The sequence below is a fragment of the Solanum stenotomum genome, chromosome 3 (assembly GCF_019186545.1).
Source record: "Solanum stenotomum isolate F172 chromosome 3, ASM1918654v1, whole genome shotgun sequence".
NCBI lineage: Eukaryota > Viridiplantae > Streptophyta > Magnoliopsida > Solanales > Solanaceae > Solanum > Solanum stenotomum.
Window position 1 is genome coordinate 20,711,366 of NC_064284.1, and position 21,236 is coordinate 20,732,601.

General features: G+C 35.9%; 2 protein-coding genes and 1 long non-coding RNA gene across 3 annotated transcripts; 1 reads left to right on the top strand and 2 right to left on the bottom strand.

The window, feature by feature from the left end:
• Nucleotides 1-350: 350 nt before the first annotated feature.
• On the bottom strand, nucleotides 351-8,915 carry LOC125861015 (uncharacterized). The gene is made up of 5 exons (XM_049541101.1): nucleotides 8,590-8,915; nucleotides 6,088-6,349; nucleotides 5,794-5,990; nucleotides 1,722-1,909; nucleotides 351-937 (listed from the first exon to the last, which is right to left on the bottom strand). Exons 1-5 carry the CDS (start codon nucleotides 8,682-8,684, stop codon nucleotides 651-653), a joined length of 1,029 nt encoding a protein of 342 aa, XP_049397058.1. The 5' UTR covers nucleotides 8,685-8,915; the 3' UTR covers nucleotides 351-650.
• LOC125861037 (uncharacterized) lies at nucleotides 574-14,444 on the top strand. The gene is made up of 2 exons (XR_007445908.1): nucleotides 574-723; nucleotides 14,295-14,444. It is a non-coding gene; the product is annotated as an uncharacterized LOC125861037 (long non-coding RNA).
• LOC125861017 (uncharacterized) lies at nucleotides 13,955-21,074 on the bottom strand. The gene is made up of 5 exons (XM_049541102.1): nucleotides 20,761-21,074; nucleotides 17,689-17,950; nucleotides 17,394-17,590; nucleotides 15,248-15,435; nucleotides 13,955-14,508 (listed from the first exon to the last, which is right to left on the bottom strand). The coding sequence occupies exons 1-5, from the start codon at nucleotides 20,853-20,855 to the stop codon at nucleotides 14,222-14,224; spliced, it is 1,029 nt and encodes a 342-aa protein (XP_049397059.1). The 5' UTR covers nucleotides 20,856-21,074; the 3' UTR covers nucleotides 13,955-14,221.
• Nucleotides 21,075-21,236: the final 162 nt, after the last annotated feature.

A 21,236-nucleotide genomic window follows, 5' to 3' on the forward strand; every position in this document is an offset into this window, starting at 1 on the left:
CAAACTATCAACACAATTTACACAAATGGACTAAGAACCCAGCTGGTTTTAGGAATGTAGATTGTAAATATTACAGAAACTGCTTTAGGGATTTGAAATCTGTGAATATCACCACTAAATCGAAATAGCAGGATCTGAAATATTGACATCTTACAGGGTCCTGACCTGAAATTATTTGACAATATGGTATAGCAAAGAGTAGTACTAGTATTTCACAATAATGTACAACTACCAAAGGGTAGTATTTCACGAAAACAAAGTGACCTCAGGCTGCAACCTACAAGAATGTCCAGTGAGAATATTAAACTTGATTCACAGAACATGAAAATATGGAAAACACACCTTATACGTAATTCATATCAAGGAGATTTAAATGAATTTATCTTGCGACTCAGCTCAAGTAAAGTTCAAGCCACGGACAGAGAGTGTTAAACGTTATTACAAAACTACACGAGATGAGTGTGACAATCAAAACAACGAGTCCGACCTAGATCTACTGAAGCTGGAAATAGCGAAACTCGCATGAGTAGACATCTACTACAAATGCACATTGCGAGAAAAAAGGACAGCTAGTGACTACTAACAAAGACCTAAACAAGCAATGATTTCATACTCATTAGCAATTAGAACGAAGCACACAATTCTTCAATCTACTTTGCTTTCTTGGTGAGAGTTGTTGTCCTGAATTCACTGTCATCCCGCACAAAGCTCCACCACAAGTAGGTCAGAGGAATGGTGGTGGCATGCCATAGAGCATGGGCATCCACAAAACCCCTATAGGGAGGAAAGTCATATATCTCAAGGAGTGCAGCAAGAGCTCCACCAATCACCACCACCCATAATTTCCAGCGTGATGGATGGCGAGTAACCCTTGCCCAGACAGCCCATAAGATGAGCTGCAGAATTCCCATACCCAAACAGACTTTCATGTTTAACCCTGCAATGTGATCTAGCAACATCAGCTTTCATAGTCTACAACACTTGAGACACATCCATGAAATCCAAAGAGCCAAGACAATCATACAGTATTGTTACTTCAAAAAAGTGACACAAGGCAAGTATCAACAATTAAAATTGGAAGTCAAAAGAAATTCAGCCGTCTGTAGCATATTTTATTTCTTCAGTTCATACACAAATTGCAACAACAGTCTCTGCATTTTCTTATCATAATTTATTTTTGACATGACTTATTTTTCCATCACTTACTATTGTCAAAAAATAAATCACAAGCACCTTAAATTATACGAACCTACAGTTTTTTTATTCTAAAGGCAGAACACATAAACTCATAACTAGACCTCATAATGTTACAACTATTGTTAACAGATTTAGGCCACAGAATGTAATAAGTTTATGGTAATTAGTTCAGTTATTACATTTATTCTTACGTATGGAGTAACTAATATTTTTGTTATTAGGAAATTATTATTGCTTTGATCCCATAATTATATCAACAGAAAATAGAACCAAAATCTTTCAAATATGTGATACTACTGATCATTGAGAAATAAACAAAGTTAAAAATTCAAATGAGAAAGATAAAGGAGGTAAAATGGAACATGTTTAGGAAACTAATAGTGTTGATTGATGTTACAAACTAATTTTGTATATATTTCAAACTTATTGGCTGTGTTATTTTTCAATTAGCCGGAGATTGTACAAGGCACACTTTATCATGAGCATGCAAAATCCTATATCAAGTAATTGTGAAGTGCACATACCATAGTCAAGCTGGTAACAGTTAAGATACAAGATGTGGGTTGTCACAAATGCAACAAGCGGAGCAGAAACCATTACTCTTGCTGCCTCATCTGTCACACTAAAGACTCTCAATACAGCCAGGATGAGAGAAAAACCCAACAATGCAACGGCAGACGAATAGTCTAGCTTCTCAGTCAAGTTTACGTCTCTACAAAATTGCAAAACATCAGAACATGGAAATTCACAAATGAGAAACCGCAAGTTATTTTGCGAAAATAAGAGAACAGATGATGTGTTAATGACTTGATAATATGATGAATACAAAGCAAACCTATTTACAAGTGCCCCCAAGGCTTTGGTCTAATGGTAAGAAGGCATAATCCACACATCACGGGTTCAAACACCGCTGCAAGACAAAGCCTGGTATGTAAGGGGAAAAGGGAGAGGGTGGACCTATTATCTGCTGCATGCGCCACTGGCCCTCGAGAATTTCTCGGTTATCAAAAAAAAGTATACCTATTTAGAAGTGCCAAATAACATATGGGCAGTATCGGAGATGGTTGAGGTCCGTTGCTTTTCTTAGCCATATTGTCTCCGGAGATGGTATTCAAGTTGATCCTAAGAAGACCAAGGCCATTAAGAACTGACCTAGACCTGAGTTTCTTGGGTTTGGCAGGTTACTTTAAAAGGTTTGTGGAAGGATTTTCTTCTATTGCTTAGCCTTTGACGACGTTGACTCAAAAGAAGGTGAAATTTCTATGGTCGGAAGCTTGTGAGAAGAGTTTTCAAGAATTGAAGGAAAGACTCACTTCAGCCCCTATCTTGACATAACCGGAAGGATCGGATAGTTTTGTGGTGTATCGTGATGTTTCACGGATTGGTCTTGGCTGTGTTTTGATGCAACATGGGAAAGTTATTGCTTATTCTTCGGGCAATTGAAGGTGCATGAAAAGAATCATCCGGTTCATGACTTGGAGTTAGCGGCAGTGCTTTTTGCCTTAAAGATTTGGAGACATTACCTATATGGTGTTCATGTGGATGTGCTCACCGACCATAAGAGCTTTAAATACATATTCACCCAAAAGGACTTGAATCTTCACCAAAGGAGATGGTTCGAGTTATTGAAAGATTGCGACATGAATATCCTTTATCACTGGGGTAAAGCGATATGGTGGTCAATGCTCTTAGTCGACTATCGATGGTAGTCATGTTGAGGATGGTAAGAAAGAGCTAGTATGTGATGTTCATAGACTGACCTCATTGGGTGTTGGCTTGGTTGATTCCAATGAAGGTGGTGTGATTGTTCAAAATGGTTCGGAATCGTCTCTTGGATCGTGACAAATTGCTTACGAAAGTTTACAAATTTTCCTTACAGACATAGATATAATTTTCAAATAGTTGTGAGCATAGGCTCACCAGCAGTACAATTTTACAGATTTTGAGCAATGACTTGGAATGATTTCAGTTGCAGTTTCCATGAATAGTTAGAGCATATATAGATTATTTAGGGAGAATTACTTAGCGTTGAGAGGATGCGGATTTGGAAAATGAGGTCTCATAACTATGTGCCACCGTGGGATTTGAGTATACCGCTAGTCGGTCAACTCCTTTAGCCCAAGAGGCTCATTAGTGGATCCACATAGATAGATAGGTTATATACCCTGGCAAGGTTTAGGGCAGCCCTCTCAACTAGGTTAGCTGTTGGACATCATGAACTCACGTGATATGTGTTGGTTGTAAGAAACTCCCCACTAAAAGATTTTATATATTTTACCGCTTAAGCTGATGTGATTATTTATATAGTCATAGACATAATGACTTCTCAAATTTACAGTTTTAGACACGTTTCCAGCTCAAGTCATCAAAACAGTTTTTACATCATCAGATGATGGAAGTGTTTTAAAATAATTGCATACTACTTTATGTATTTCTTTTCTCAAATTCAAATATCCACCTATCATGCTTCAGTTAATCGGTTTTAGCATATGCCCCAGCTTTTCAGCTGAAAATCTTATTTTTACACTACTCAGTTCTTTATTTTAGTCTATCTTTAGATTTTCTCATTCAGTTCAGTATGTTCAATTTTAGCCAGTAGTTTCATTCACCTACTTTGCATACCGTACATTCCATGTATTGACGTCATTCGGATCTGTATCATTTTATGATGGAGATTCAGGTATTCAGAATCGGCAGCAGATGCATCATAAGGATCACTTTCATCTAATTTTGGTGAGACCTTCTTGCTTTCAAAGAGCTCTAGTTTATCCGGAATATTAGTAGTTATTAGATGTTGTTATTAGAGTATTCAACTAGCCTGAGATCTTGTCCCAATAACCTATCTTCAGTACATTAGAATCTTCATAGATGAGTCAGTTGGGTAATAGCTTTTACCATTGTTATACAAATATATGCATATTATACAGATTTCTGATTTTTAACTATAAAGTTATTGAGTTCATTTTCTAAGTCATTGCATTGTATGCTTATGTTTTAAAAGCTTCCGCATTAGTCAGTATTCAATTTTATAGCATGCTAGGTCAAGGGTTCGCTCATGCCAGAAATGATTTCGAGTGCCGATATCATTCAGGGTGTAGACTCGGGTTGAGAGATTAGTGTTCCAGGAAAATGGAATGATAGATGAGAATGCTGTGCATAGGAATAAAGTGGATGGTTGAAATTGGGAAGTGTCACAGGAGTGCTATATGATAGAAAGATGCCTACCAAAGTGAAAGGAAAGTTCTATAAAATGACTGTAAGGTCAGGAGATGTTGTATGCGAGTGAATCGAGCCTCCACAGCCCAATTTATCAACAAGATGAACACCGCAGAGATGCGAATGTTAAGATGTTGTGCATTGTGAGGTAATACAGCATTTGAAAGAAATAATCACATATGTTAGAAGCTACAAGTAACATAGAGGATAGAATGAGAGAATGACAATCGATATGGTTTGGTTACGTGCTACATAGGCCTCCAAGTGCATCGGTTCCTCAATGCGGAAACATGATTATTAGAAGTGTTAAAAAGGAATTGGTGGACCTAAAATAACATGAAGAGAAGTTAATTGCAAAAAAATAGAATATCTGAGAATCCAGGCAGATCTAGCAAAAGATAGGGAAAAACTGAAAGTTGAAAATCTGCATAGGTGATAGCAACTAGACGACTAATGCTTATTAAGAGACTCTTTAGTATATTAAAGGTGTAACCATTAAAGTATACCAGAGACCCTTTACTGTTAGATAATCCTTCCGTACGAAGTATTGAAGTATTATGGACCCAAACAAAGCATTTATGATGATGAGGTTTCATACAGCCGACCCCAACTAGATTGAAATTGAGGTGTAGTTTTTGTTGCTGTAATTTAACAAGATAAAGCATTATCACAACCAAACAAATATTGCCCCAGAAGAAATGTTGAGGCCATTAATTCGTTGGTAATTGTGCTGAAAAGTTAGACTAGCTTCTTATTACAGTACACCATGCAATAATTCAGGATTGTTTTACTGTGATAAAAAAACTAGACTAACTTTTCATCACAATTACTAAAGAAGCAAGATGGGATCAAACAACAGCCAGAATCAAATAGTCAGAGAACTGAACAATTGCAAGCAGCGACACACCAAACAATCTGTCCACTGTGCCTCATAAGAATTCCACTCATAACAAGAAGCTGGAGAACATAAATTGTACTCACGTCTCAGACTAAGTAATAATTTGCAATTTCACATTAGCTTGGTGCTCATATGATCTCTGTGGCACAAACACCTAGAAAATTGGGAAATTGACATTTGAAAATTCTAATAAGCATATGCATTCAAGGACGTATCTGACAAATTCAAAATGCTCTCACAATTATCCATGACCATGCCAGACAAAGCTTGTTATCAGTGAAAAAACCTCATACCTTAGCCAGTAATATTATATTGATGAGAAGCCAATAACCAAGAAGGAGAAACTATATATTTTCAGAAGACAGTTTCAAGCTACTTGATTTATGCATAAATGCTTTACATGAAATGCAGCAATTTTAATCGGAGATCTCTTGCAAAAGAAAGAGAGAGCTATAAGAAAAGAGAAATAAACAATGTCTCACCTACTATGGAAAACAACACTCCAGAACCAGGAGTTCATTGCAAAAATAGCGTAGATATGCCACAAGCCAGTGTATTCATAAAATGGCTTTCTGTTTGGCCTAAATGGCAGCTTGTAATTCACAAAAATGAAAAAGGATACCCATCCATGGAATTGCATGGCAAGGTTAAGAGCAGAAAGAGCCACAGAAACAGGTTCCTGGCCATGAAAGACTTAGTTTAAGATACTAACAACAATACAGCCTAGAACTAGCGTGCTTAACAAGGAGAAATGCCAACTTAATAGTCTGAAGAACCTGGATTCCATTGACACGCTGAAAAGGCCATTTTCCATGATACTTGACAGGCTTAAGACCAACTTTCTTCCGTTCTTTCTCTCTGGCAAGCATGCAGTGGTAACGACAATCACTAAGGCAGTCCCATTGTTTCCATCTCAGATAAAGTGGTTCCTGTAGATACCATGGACCATCAATGGGAATCCCCCCGGAAGTAAAATTGCAATGTTGAGAGCATTCGTCCCCCACGCATCCAGTCTTTTCACATTGATCAACACAAGCACTGTAAAACAAGCAATTTCAAAGTCTAAGGACATGAAGTGAACGTAAGATCAAAAGGAAGTGATGTAGATTAACAACAGGAAATTGAATTTATCTTGGGATTCAGCCCATATAACATGCCAATTAGTAAATCCAGGTGCTGCCCAACTGTCCAAGACACCAGAAGGTAGGCTGGGACATAGATCAAAGCAAGCTAGAGGATTACACTAAAAGAGTACAGACATGCTTTACTTTCATGTATTTCCTTTCTCCCATTAGAAAGAAAACTTACAGAACAATATGTTCCAGAAATTAGAGAAAATATGGTTACACATATATATGGCTCGAGAGTATGCAGTCCTTAGTTCTTCATTGTATTCCATGTCCAATGAGAGCCTACCAGATCCAACCTCTCGTGTCTGTCAAAGCAAATATGGAATTTCATTTCTTTACTAGCTTTGGCACCACACATGAGCTTTGAGCATATGGGGCTTCCTTTACCTTAATTTGGCCCCACTTAATAGCATAACATACAGTAGCCTGTTCGTTGGGATTTTGACAGCGTGTCACAATTGGTAAACTTATATGAACCAAGAAGAACTTAGAAATACAGAGCAATGATTTGTATCAAGTTATGTCTCGACAAAGAAGCAAGAAGCCATAGTTAACAGGATTATAGAGGTCTTTGAGAGTTGAATGTTATAATTTTGTAGTTGTATTCAATCCAACAAAAAATAAAGGTTTTGAGGAGCAATATCTACTTCGAGTTCACCCTAAACTTTTGGACCATTCCCGATGCCAGATAATACAGTTTTTTTTATCATGTGGTAATGGAGGAGGGGAAGAGAAGGGGCATTAGACAGGTATCCTCAACTGTCATTAGGAGTGCAAGTTCTTAGCTGTTTCGCTATCTGATTTACTTCATAAAAAGATCAAGTTAACAAAGGTAAAATGAACAGTGAGAGTGAGCCTATATAAGTTCAATTATACCAAACTAGCTAGGTAACATACTACGAGAAAACTTAAAGGCTAAGATGCATTAGTTTTTAATAAACTCATGCATCCATCTAAAAGGGAATATCACCTAGTGGTCCATTTACAGATAGTTCAGCATTGAAAAACACTTGATAAGCTAAGGAACGCAGAGAACACTGAGAGTGAGCCTATATAAGTTCCATTCTACCAAACTAGCTTGGTAACATAGTACGAGAAAGCTTAAAGGCCAAGATGCTTTAGTTTCCAATAAACTCATGCATCCATCTAAAAGGGAATATCATCTAGAGGCCCATCTACAGATAGTTAAGCATGGAAAGACACTTTATAACCTAAAGAACGCAACGAACACTGACAAGACACATCCAAAAGTAAAATTAGGATTCTAACACCTACTTGTATGGTGTTGACAGTTTTTTGGATTTTGTTAGCTCTTTGATCCTAGCTTAGTATTCATGTAAGGGAACCAACTCTCTTTCTTTGTACACTTTTGCCTTTAGCGTCACCTTGATGCCTTTAATGAAATCCCTTCATAAAAAAAAAACTACTTGAATGATATAGCATTCAAGAGTTAAATCGAAGGGTCAAATATAGCAGATCTAACTTCTAAGGTTTTCAAAAAGTCCAATATGGTTGAAAAGTTACCTCCAATTGTTGTTCATTAAAGATCAAGACCTCTTTTTAATAGTAACAGGCTGTTTGATAACAATGCTCCAATCCAGAATTAAGTATCCCCGTGAACCAATCAAGGAGTATAATATACAGGTTTCTATCGAGAAAATCTCTATTTGTTCCCAATAGTTAGACTAGAAAAAGCTCTAATTTGTTACAAGCAGTTAGACTACAAATTCAAGTCTAGTCACTTCTTTTTATACAGCAGTTACGATCAACAATTTGTAGCTTCATGCCACTAGATAGAGCTAAATTTTCTACTCTTTTACAAATTAGCTTTTAACCTCAATAAACAACAGAAGATATCTTCTCATATGTCCGAGCTCACATTACATCATGTAACTTAGGTACATCACCTCTACTTAACAAATGCTCATCAGAAATCAAAGTGAACACAAATATCAGAAAATATACTAATGAACACGGCAGATACTAGCATTCTATTGCTTCCGTGTATTCTAAATTGTAAATCGAGCAACATCAACCGCTAAGTTACATTATTCACCAGAAATTAGCTAGAACTGGAAACAAACCCGATACATACTTGCATCAAACTGAACAGTAGAAAATAGTAAATAAGAATGAAGCTGTGTTTACCTGTAAATCGGATCGGCATCGCCAGCACTGGCATGAAGGAGTCCAAAAATAGAGGAAAGCGCAGCAAGGAACAGAAGCAAACGACACCGTGCCATTGTAGAAAAGTCAAAATGGAGAAGAATTTGCTAGAGAAACAAGAGATGAAAGTGAAATTTTGCGTACTGAGTTGACTGATTGATCACTTCCATCAATATCTTTGTGTATTAAACACAGATTGATGCAACAATGATGAAGGCATAAGTTAATTTGACTATTAGCATGTGAAATAGATGAGCGACGTGATAACAACCAAGAGAGAGAATTTTAGTCGACGGCTTTTGGGGGATGTGTTACCGAATCTCGTGAACAGAGCACTCCCAAATGACGTTTCACGATAAGACACGTGGAGTATCTTTGTGCTTTACATATTTGCCCCCCATCTAATTCTACCGTCCTTTTTACTTTGCTTCTTAATTCCTATTCTGGGTTTTAATCTATGCCTTAAAATCGCGCTTTTGATTAAAGAGAAATAGTCTTATTTAATACGCCTACCACATTTTTTGGTGATATTAATCCAATAGATTTGGGAAAAGTAATTAAGGATGATACTAAAATTTAAGACAAAAAAAGGTAATATATGTTTTAATTATAGAATAGATGCGATAATTTAACAAGCTAATTCTGTCGACTGTTGATCGACACTATTTTATTGAAAATTTTGAGTATTTTTTATATATATAAAAAAAAATTGAAAAACATAATATAGGTAAAAACGATATTGTTAGTTTGCTGCGCAAATGAAGCATTTATACTCTCAAGTGTGACCTAATTCGATCATTCATACTCTCTAGGTGTGGCCGAATTCGATCCTCAGCAAGCCCAAAATATTATTGAGATTCCAACCTTTAATTCCTAGTCAATTATTTATTTTTAAATATTGACACCTCTTATGAAAAAAAATTGCCTACACTACTAACAATTAAAATCAATGTTTTGCAGCACCTGAGCGCATGATTCCTCCTCAGTCCTCTGTTCGTTTTAGCTCAATTCCTTCTTAATTCTATTTCTTTAAAAAAAATCCTTCTAAATCTCAAAATATCTAAAACAAACACAATTCAAGGAACTAATACTTAATTCATCAAAGAAAAAATTAAGTAAAAATATCAACTCATCACCTTGATAATAATGTTGATTTCATCATAAAGTAATGTGTAAATCCTCATTCTAATTCGTAGATTCTAGGAGTTTGATTTGAGATCGACATTGAAGAAGGATTTCTTGAGGATTCTTTGTGAGACTTATCGTTGAATGTTGTTAAGCACATTCAATACTTTTGACTAGGGAAATTTTCAATACGGCTTTAAGTGTGTGTGAGACAAACTTGTTGAAAAAATGGTTTTAATATCTCGAAAAGAAGTGTTCATAATATTGTCTAGGTACGTTCTTTCATATCTTGTTTATGAGTATTAAATATATATTTATTGTGATTGAATGCCTAGACTTGATTAGCCATAATTCCATTATATGTTTCAAGATTGAAAGCCATATTTTGGCAGTTGACTTTCAGGTTTAAACATTCCCATAATTATCCTTTATGACCATTTAATCCTCTTATCATTGTCTTGAATTTCCTGCAAACATTTGGGAGAATGATCTTATCTCATTTTCTATAAATGATTTGCTTCTTGGTTCACGTAAAGGAAGAAGTTGAAGAGAGATTTTCCTTTCTCCTTTGTCCATGTTTCATGTGCTGGATTTTCTTTCTATTGTGTAGCATTGTTAATTTCTGCTTTCTAGTTTTGTTCTAGAAGAGCATGTTAAATCCTAGTGGCCGGGATACACCTATATCAGGTGAAATATCCTTAAGGACAGTGTCTTTCGACACGCCTCAAGCTTGGAGAATTTCCTGCAAAAATTCGTGTGAAGTTTAAGCTTTGGTGAATTCAATAAAGATGTTCAACACTCACATCAAGTCTTCATACTTTGCTTATTTTATAATATATGTATGGAATGTGTTTTCTTCATTAATGAAGTTTGTTGAGATGAATTTAGAGCTACGAATAATCTATTGATTTAAAACATGATTTAGAGGGTGTTTGGATTGACTTTTTTTAAATGACTTATAAGTTAAAAGTCATAAATTGGGAACACCCAACTTTTGACTTTTGGCTTCTTTTTTAATACTCTTTCATCCTTCCTTGAAAGAGTGTTTTAAACACTTTTTGAGTTATCCAAACACTTTCACAACTAAAGAAGAACTTGAAAGTCAAAAGCCACAAAAAATAAGTTAATCCAAATATTCACTTAATGGCTTTAAACATGATTTCTAATATGAATAATAATTTGATGTACCTTTAAATAATGAGAAGATTGATTTTAAATTGTTTTGAATAATTATGTCAACATTCTGCCTATGGCAAGTCCCACGAGGGGTTGGGTGGCCCGGATCGGAGTCATGATCGAACATGGAGCTTCCTTGGTGGACTTAGTTAAGAAATAAAGTTGTGCCTTTGCTATCAGCTATAACTTTTGGCGTGATGGTAAGCGTTTGATCCTAACAAGTGGTATTAGAGCCAAGGTCGTGAGTTCGATTCCCACAAGCAACATTCTACATGAGGCGGGTGTCGAGAGGGAGACTGTTGAGTAATGTCAACATCCTGCCTATGGCAAGGCCCACGAGGGGTTGAGTGGCCCGGGTCGGAGTCATGATCGAACATGGCGCTTGCTTGGTGGACTTAGTTAAGAAATAAAGTTGCGCCTTTACTATCAACTTATAGCTTTTGGGCATGATGGTAAGCGTTAGATCCTAACAAGGGACTAATGATTTGGCTAAAGTGTCGTGATTGAAACTATTTGTGTTTGGGTCTGTATGGACAATCTTGATATTCGAGGGGAAGAATAGTCTTCAGGGACTGAATTGATGAGCATAATGAATTGATCTTGGATCAGCCTTGCTATTTGGAAGGAAGAATATTTCGAGTGTTGATAGCCTTAATAAATTGCTCTTAAATCCATTGATCTGTCTTAAAGTATAACGCTCTAAACTTAAATTTGTCCTTGAGTTGGCTTCAATAGTTTGATTTGCTCATGAATTTAAGTGTGTTTGATTATTTATTTTCATATTAGGCATGATAATGACATAATTAACTTGACTTGTAACTATTGATTGTCGTATATGATTATTAAGTATAAAGAACAAATTTTGATTATTTCTTCATTGATGTTTTTTCTAAGTTACGTGACTTTACTGAATTTGAATTGTTTTATCATAACTATTTTATATTAATTATTATTTTATTATTAAATTAGCATTATTATTGTGGCTATTTTGTTTATATGAATTTTTGTCCCAAGACATTTATTGAGTACCCAGTATTCAGGCATACCATTGTTGTTTTTGATGATATGTTAAAGTATAAAAGGTCATATCGTTTATGAGAGACTTGCTATTCAAAAAGACTATTGGTGAGCCTTTATTCTTACTTGTGAAACTTCATACCCTTTTTTTATTTTATTAGATTTATAAATTGTGTCTCAATTTAGTTATTATTTTCATAAAGACTCCATAGATAAATATTGTGTCATTAGTATTACTTGAGTCATTGTTTGCCTTATAGGCACACTGCGATGTTTAGCAGTTCGACAAATATTCACATTTTTTATTTAGAAAATACAAAAATAAATAGGACATTGCAAATAAGAGAAAAACATCACATAATATATAGAAACATAAAACAATTGCAACAACATAACCAAATAATGCAATAACTGATAGTAACAAAAATCGTAGGACAAAATACTACTACTAGATGCACCAAACTATCGTCAAGCATATCTTGCAAGAAAGTGAGAAAACACTCACTATCTAATAACTTTCTATCCGAATTTGCAATTTCCATATCCTCCTATCTAATAAGGTTATGTCCTAAATAAACTAAAGATGCATTATTTTCTGTCTAATTATCTATTCTCAATACTGATCGCCCTACATTTACCTCTCCTTAATTATTATAGTACGCCTATGACTTCTCCTCACCAAGACATCTACTTTTAAGGCGTTGTGCACCTTCTTATAATCTATTTGTATCTACTTCTATGTTTGTGTATATTCCTACTACATTATGAGAGTCACACACATGAAGAACTTATCAGACGATACACGATTGTGAAGCGTTCAAGTCCAAGTCAGGGTCTAATTACAATGACGAAATAAATCGCAATGGCGGAATAAATTTAGTCACATCCTTTAAAGACCTTCTCGCACACAAAATGATAGTCAAGCTCGACATATTTGGTACGTACGAGCATGAAACAGTACAGGATTAGTGCGGTGAACTTTGATGCCCAAAAAATAATGAATATTCCCCTTGTCCAGTTGTTCTTGAGTGCTTAATTTATTGACGAGCCTAGATATTAAGGATTGCTCCCAGTCAATAATATGTCATCTACACAGAGGAGAGAAGTATGGGGACACCTTCATATGAGTGGAGCACAAACAGAAATGAATCAGATTTACTTCAAGAGAATGCTAAGTGAAGAATGTAAAAGCTGAATTTTTCAAACCATCCTTTGGGAGCTTGTTTCAAGTCGTAGAGTGCTCTCTTAAGCAGACAAATGTGATTTGGATAGACATGATCGACAAAGCCCAGAGGTTGTACCATGTGCACCTTCTCTTTGAGAAAAAGGATAAATATGCCTCATTTGTTAGATAACCAAAGTATGTACGCACCATTTGTTAAATGGTGAGGGTATATGTGTTAGCCTAACACCTTTTTAACGAAGGTATATCCACCATAATTACAAAGTTAAAAGTGGTATATTTACCCCTTTTCCCTTTTTAGTATATATTACTTTAGACCAATTCCCAATTCTCAAAACTTCAGGGTTGGATTCTAATGCTATATAGTCGATCTTTAGATTAATCATCACTTAACGTAAAAAGGGTTTATGTATTAAAGAAATAAAACTGGGATCATCCCCAACTGCCTCTTGATCAAAAGCCTTTTAATTAGAGGCCCAGCATAACTTACTTGCATGCATGAATTGCTGTTCCAAACTACCAACACAAATAGGTATAAGAACCCAGCTGGTTTTAGGAAGGTAGATTGTAAATATTACAGAATCTGCTTTAGGGATTTGAAATCTATGAATATCATCACTAAATCTAAATAGCATGGATCTGGAATATTCACACCTTACGGGGGACATGACCTTAAATCATTTGACAATATTGTACAGCAAAGAGTAGTACTAGCATTTCACAATAATGTACAACTACCAAAGGGTAGTATTTCACGATAACATGCCTACAAATTACAATAATGTCCAGTGAGAATATTAAACTTGATTTACAGAACATGAAAATATGTTAAACACACCTTGTACATAATTCAAATCAAGTAAAGTTCAAGCCACAGACAGAGAGTATCAAATGTTATTACAAAACTACAGGAGATGAGTGTGACCATCAAATGGCGACTCCGACCTAGACCTACTGAAGCTGGAAATAGGAGAAACTCGCATGATTAGACATCGACTAGAAATGCACATTGCGAGAACAAAAGGACAGCCTAGTGACAACTAACAAAGACCTAAACAAGCAATGATTTCATACACAAAATTAGAAATTAGAACAAGCACGTGATTCTTCAATCTACTTTGCTTTCTTGATGAGAGTTGTTGTCCTGAATTCACTGTCATCCCGCACAAAGTTCCACCACAAGTAGGTCAGAGGAATGGTGGTGGCATGCCATAGAGCATGGGCATCCACAAATCCCCTATAGGGAGGAAAGTCATATATCTCAAGGAGTGCAGCAAGAGCTCCACCAATTACCACCACCCATAATTTCCAGCGTGATGGATGGCGAGTACCCCCTGCCCAGACAGCCCATAAGATGAGCTGCAGAGTTCCCATACCCAAACAGACTTTCATGTTTAACCCTGCAATGTGATCGAGCAACATCAACTTTCCTACTCTACAACACTCAGACACATTCATGAAATCCAAAGAGCCAAGACAATCATACAGTATTGTTACTTCAAAAAAGTGACACAAGGCAAGTATCAACAATTAAAATTGGAAGTCAGAAGAAATTCAGCCGTCTGTAACATATTTTCTTTCTTCAGTTCATACACAAGTTGCTCCAACAGTTTCAGCATTTTCTTATCATTATTTTATTTTTGACATACAAGTCAAAAAATAATTCACGAGCACCTACAGTTTTTTATTCTTAAGGTACAACACATAAACTCAAAACTGGACCACATAATGTTACAAATAGTGTTAACAGATTTAGGCCACAGAATGTAATAAGTTTATGGTAATTAGTTCAGTTAATAAGTCTATTGTTACGTATGGAGTAACTAATATTTTTGTTATTAGGATAATAATATTGCTTTGATCCCATAATTATATGAACAGAAAATAGAACCAAAATCTTTCAAATATGTGATGCTACTGATCATTGATAAATAAACAAAGTTAAAAATTCAAAATGAGAAGGATAATAAAATAGAACATGTTTGGGAAACTAATAGTGTTGATTGATGTTACAAACTAATTTTGTATATATTGCAAACTTATTTGCTGTTTTTTTTTTAATTAGCAGGAGATTGTACAGGGCACACTTTATCATGAGCATGCAATATACTATATCAAGTAATTGTGAAGTCGACATACCATAGTCAAGCTGGTAACAGTTCAGATACAAGATGTGGGTTGTCACAAATGCAACAAGTGGAGCAGAAACCATGACTCTTGCTGCCTCATCAGTCACATTAAAAACTCGCAATACAGCCAGGATGAGAGAAAAACCCAACAATGCAACGGCAGATGAACAGTCTAGCTTCTCAGTCAAGTCTACGTATCTACAAAATTGCAAAGCATCAGAACATGGAAATTCACAAATGGAGAAACCGTAAGCTATTTGAGAATTAAGAGAACAGATGATGTGTTGATGACTTGATAATTTGATGAATACAAGGTGCAGCTATTTACAAGTGCCCCCAAGGCTTTGGTCTAGTGGTAAGAGGGCATAATTCATACATCACGGGTTCAAACACCGTGCAAGACAAAGCCGGTATTTAAGGGAAAAGGGAGAAGGTGGACCCATTATCTGCTGCGTGCGCCACTGCTCTGGCCCTCGGGGATTTTTCGGTTATCAAAAAAAAAAGTACACCTATTTAGAAGTGCTAAATAACATATGGGCAGTATCGAACTTAGGAACTTAAAAGTTCTAATATCTCAACAGAACCCTAAAATTTAATTGGAAAACCAATCTACTTAATTTGACAACACATAAGAGCAAACAACCTTTAGAATTGTAAGAAGTCACTTGAATAGAATCGGAATCATTGGGAAAAAAATCACTTTGATGGTGCCATGGAGACCTGTGTGAAAATCATTGGAAAAGCCTAGCCACTGGGATCTTATAGGAAAGTTCAGGTCGCCTAGATGTTGCTGGAAAGTGCCAAACAATGGTTGGAATCATCACTGGACGAGTTGCCAGAACAATAGCCAAAAGAAGGGGTGCCACTAATATGCTCATTAGAAAGAGGTGTCATGCTGCCATGACAGTCACCAGACGATATTGTGTTAAACAATGAAACTAGTGAGGCTTCAATCAAAGCTCGAGCTATAGAGAAGCACTTCAGCAAGTAATATACATCCATTGCAAGTAACCAGTAATATAGGAGTGAAGTTGAAGTGAGATTAGATGGGATTGAGGTACCTAAATGTAGACAATCTAGAAACATGGACTTAATTGTAACACCCCAAAAAATTTTAAGCTAAGACCAAACTATTCTTCGTATGTGTATAGGCCCGAACTGGGTGATTCCTAATTGTGCAAAGCTGTTAAGGTCAATTCTTTAGTGTGGGGAGAGTTTTGGAGATGAATTAAGGTCATAAGAATCCTCTAGCACAAAGTTGAGTTGAAAGTTTCTTTACCGATTGAGTTTCGTTGTAAGCTTTTACTTGGGTCAACTTCATATAAGCATATCTCTTATAAGATAAATAGTTATGTGTCCCATAGCCGACCAAATTGAAGGTCTTCGAGCCTTTAGTGTTAGATAATTCCTCCGTACGAAGTATTGAAATATTATGGACCCAAACAAAGCATTTATGATGATGAGGATTCATACAGCCGACCCCAACTAGCTTGAAATTGAGGTATAATTGTTGTTGTTGTAATTTAACAAGATAGAACATTATCACAACCAAACAAATATTTCCCCAGAAGAAATGGTGAGGCCATTACTTCTTTAGTAATTGTACTGAAAAGGTAGACTAGCTTCTTATTACAGTACACCATGCATTGATTCGGGATTGTTTTACTGTGATTAAAAAAACCATACTAAATTTTCATCACAATTACTAAAAGAAGAAATGGGCTCAAACAACACCCAGAATTAAACAGTCAGAGAACTGAACAATTGCAAGCAACTACTTCTATGTACACCAAACAATCTGCCCACTGTGCCCCCTAACAGTTCCATTCATAAGGAGAAGCTGGAGAACATAAATTGTTCTCACTTCTCAGACTGTCGTACATCAAAATAATAATTCGCATAAATGCTTTCACAACTATCCATGACCATGCCAGACAAAGTTTGTTATCAGTGAAAAAACCTCATACTTTAGCCAGTACTAATATATTGATGAGAAGCCAATAACCAAAAAGGAGAAACTATATATCTTCAGAAGACAGTTTCAAGCTACTTGATTTATGCATAAATAATGTACGCGAAATGCAGCAATTTTAATCGGAGATCTCTTGCAAAAGAAAGAGAGAGCTATAAGAAAATAGAAATAAACAATATCTCACCTACTGTGGAAAACAACACTCCACAAGCAGGAGTTCATTGCAAAAATAGCATAGATATGCCACAAGCCAGTGTATTCATAAAATGGCTTTTTGTTTGGCCTAAATGGCGGCTTGTAATTCACAAAAATGAAAAAAGATACCCATCCATGGAATTGCACGGCAAGGTTTAGAGCGGAAAGAGCTGCAGAAACAGGTTCCTGGACATGAAAGACTTAGTTTAGGATACTAACAACAATACAGCCTAGAAGTAGAGTGCTTAACAAGGAGAAAATGCCAACTTAATAGTGTGAAAAACCTGGATTCCATTGACACGCTGAAAAGGCCATTTTCCATGATATTTGACCGGCTTAAGACCAACTTTCTTCCGTTCGTCCTCTCTGGCAAGCATGCAGTGGTAACGACAATCACTAAGGCAGTCCCATTGTTTCCATCTCAAATAAAGTGGTTCCTGTAGATACCATGGACCATCAATGGGAATCCCCCCGGAAGTAAAATTACAATGTTGAGAACATTCGTCCCCCACGCATCCAGTCTTTTCACATTGATCAACACAAGCACTGTAAAACCAGCAATTTCAAAGTCGAAGGGCATGAAGTGAACGTAACATCAAAAGGAAGTGTTGTAGATTAACAACAGAAAATTTATCTTTGGATTCAGCCCATATAACATGCAAATTAGTAAAAGCCAGGTGCTGCCCAAGACGCCAGAAGGTAGACTGAGAAATAGATCAAACCAAGCTAGAGAGTTACACTAAAAGAGTATAGACATGCATTACTTTCATGTATTTCCTTTCTCCCATTAGAAAGAAAACTTACAGAACAATGTGATTCAGAAATTAGAGAAAATATGGTTACAAATTTAAATGGCTCGAGAGTATGCAGACCTTAATAGTTCTTTATTGTGTTCCACGTCCAATGAGAGCCTACCAGATCCAACCTCTCGTGTCTATCAAAGCAAATATGGAATTTCATTTCTTCACTAGCTTTGGCACCACACATGAGCTTTGAGAATATGGGCATATGGGGATTCCTTTACCTTAATTTGGCCCCACTTAACAGCATAACATACAGTAGCCTAGTTCGTTGGGATTTTGACAGCGTGTCACAATTGGTAAACTTATGAACCAAGAAGAACTAGAAATACAGAGCAATGACTTGCATCAAGTTATGTCTTGACACAGAAGCAAGAAGCCGTAGTAAAGAGGATTATATAGGTCTTTGAAAGTTGTATGTTATAATTTTGTAGTTGTATTCAATCCAACCAAAAATAAAGGTTTTGAGGAGTAATAATATCTACTTCGTTCACCCTAAACTTTTGGACCATTCCCGATGCCAAATAATACAGTTTTTTTTCATGTGGTAATGGAGGAGGGGAAGAGAGAAGGGGCATTCGACAGGTATCCTCAGTGGAACTGTCATTAGGAGTTAAGATCACCAACCATAGTTCCTGAGGATGACTCCAGTGATTAATAAATACGGACAGACAAAAGAAACTCATGGGCATCAATTCTCTCTATAGTTACTCTTGTTCTCTTTTTTGCAATTCTAATATTTAAATACATCATCCACCAAATTAGAACTTTCGTAAAACACAATTATAGGACTCTTAATTTATTAATCCAATTAAATAGTTGAGAAAAAAAATCCAGACCTCACAAAAGTTGAACTGATAACCAAAATGAGGTGAAACTATTGTGCAAGTTCTTAGCTGTTTCGCTATCTGATTTACTTTATAAAAAAATCAAGTTAGCAAAGGTAAAGTGAACACTGAGAGTGAGCCTATATAAGTTTGATTATACCAAACTAGCTAGGTAACATACTACGAGAAAACTTAAAGGCCAAGATGCATTAGTTTTTAATAAACTCATGCATCCATCTAAAGGGGAATATCATCTAGTGGCCCATCTACAGATAGTTCAGCATGGAAAGACACTTTATAAGCTAAGGAACGCAACAAACACTGGAAAGATACATCCAATAGTAAAATTAGGATTCTAACACCTACTTGTATAGTGTTGACAGTTTTTGGATTTTGTTAGCTCTTTGATCCTAGCTTAGTACTCATGTAAGGGAACTAACTCTCTTTCTTTGTACACTTTTTCCTTTAGCGTCACCCTGATGCTCTTTAATGAAATCCTTTACATCATAAAAAAAATCTACTTGTATGATATAGCATTTAAGAGTTAAACCGAAAGGTCAAATATAGTAGATCTAACTTCTAAGGTTTTCAAAAAGTCCAATATGATTGAAAAGTTACCTCCAATTGTTGTTCATTAAAGATCAACACCTCTTTTTAATAGTAGCAGGCTGTTTGATAACAATGTTTCAATCTAGAATTAAGTATCCCCATGAACCAATCGAGGAGTATAATATACAGGTTTCTATCGAAGAAAATCTCTATTTGTTCCAAATAATTAGACTTAAAAAAAGATCTATTTGTTACAAGCAGTTGGACTATAAATCCAAGTCTATTCACTTCTTTTCACAGAGCAGTGGTATCTACACACAGCTCCACTATTTTACTGAGTATCCACGTCCTTCCAACACAAGTATAGATATCAAGTAACTCCATCCATCACTCCTTACGCTGATAAAGAGAAACCTAAGTCCTTTCATTTGGAGGAGGAAGATAAAACTTGCACAGTGATAGAATTAGTTTAGAAGTTTAAGTTCAGAAAGTTAGTTAGAAGTTTAAGTTTGTTAAAAGTTTGTTAACACTGTTCAAGTAGTTGGTTATGTTCTCTTCTCTGTTTTCACGCGTGTATATATATACATTGCAAATGTAAAGGTTATTCATCTTTCTCAGTGAGAAATACAATCAATACTTTTCACATGATTCCTCCTTCTAAAAAGATCTATCTCGTCTAACATTCCTCTTTCTCTTCTCACTGATCTTAGCCTCCATCAATGGAGGAGCTTCACTCATCTCGACACTTTGATTTGCAGATTCAACACACAGTACGATCAACACCTGTAGTTTCATCCTACTAGATAGAGCTAATTTTTTTAATCTCTTACAAATTAGCTTTTAACCTCAATAGACAACAGAAGATGTTTTTGCGTCTTGCATTTGTATGTCCGAGCTCACACTAAATCAAGTAAACTTAGGTCCATCGCCTCTACTTGACAAAGGCTCATCAATTGATTCCAGAAATCAAAGTGAACAAAAATATCAGAAAATATACTAATGAACACGGCAAATACTAGCATTCGATTGCTTCCGTGAATTCTAAATTGTAAATCGAGCAACATCAACCGCTAAGTTACATTATTCATCAGAAATTAGCTAGAACTGAAAGCAAACCCTATACATACTTGAATCAAACTGAACAGTTGAAAATAGTAAATAAGAGTGAAGCTGCGTTTACCTGTAAATCGGATCTGCTTCGCCAGCACTGGCATGAAGGAGTCCAAAAATAGAAGAAAGCGCAGCAACGAATAGAAGCAAACGACACCGTGCCATTGTAGAAAAGTCAAAATTTAAAAGAATTTGCTACAGAAACAATAGATGAAAGTGAAATTTTGCGTACTGAGTTGACTGATTGAACACTTCCATCAATATCTCTGTTTATACGCAGATTGATACAACAGTGATGAAGGCGTGAGTTAATTTGACTGTAAGCATGTGGAATAGATGAGCGACGTGGTTAACAACATTAGTCGAGGGGATTTGGGGATGTGTTACGGAACAGAGCACTCCCAAATGACGTTTCACGATAAGACACGTCACACGTGGAGTATCTTTGTCTTTTTACGTATTTGCCCTCCATCTAATTCTACGGACCTTTTTATTTTATTTCTTAATTTTTATCATGGTTTTCATACTTAGCCTTAAAATCGACAC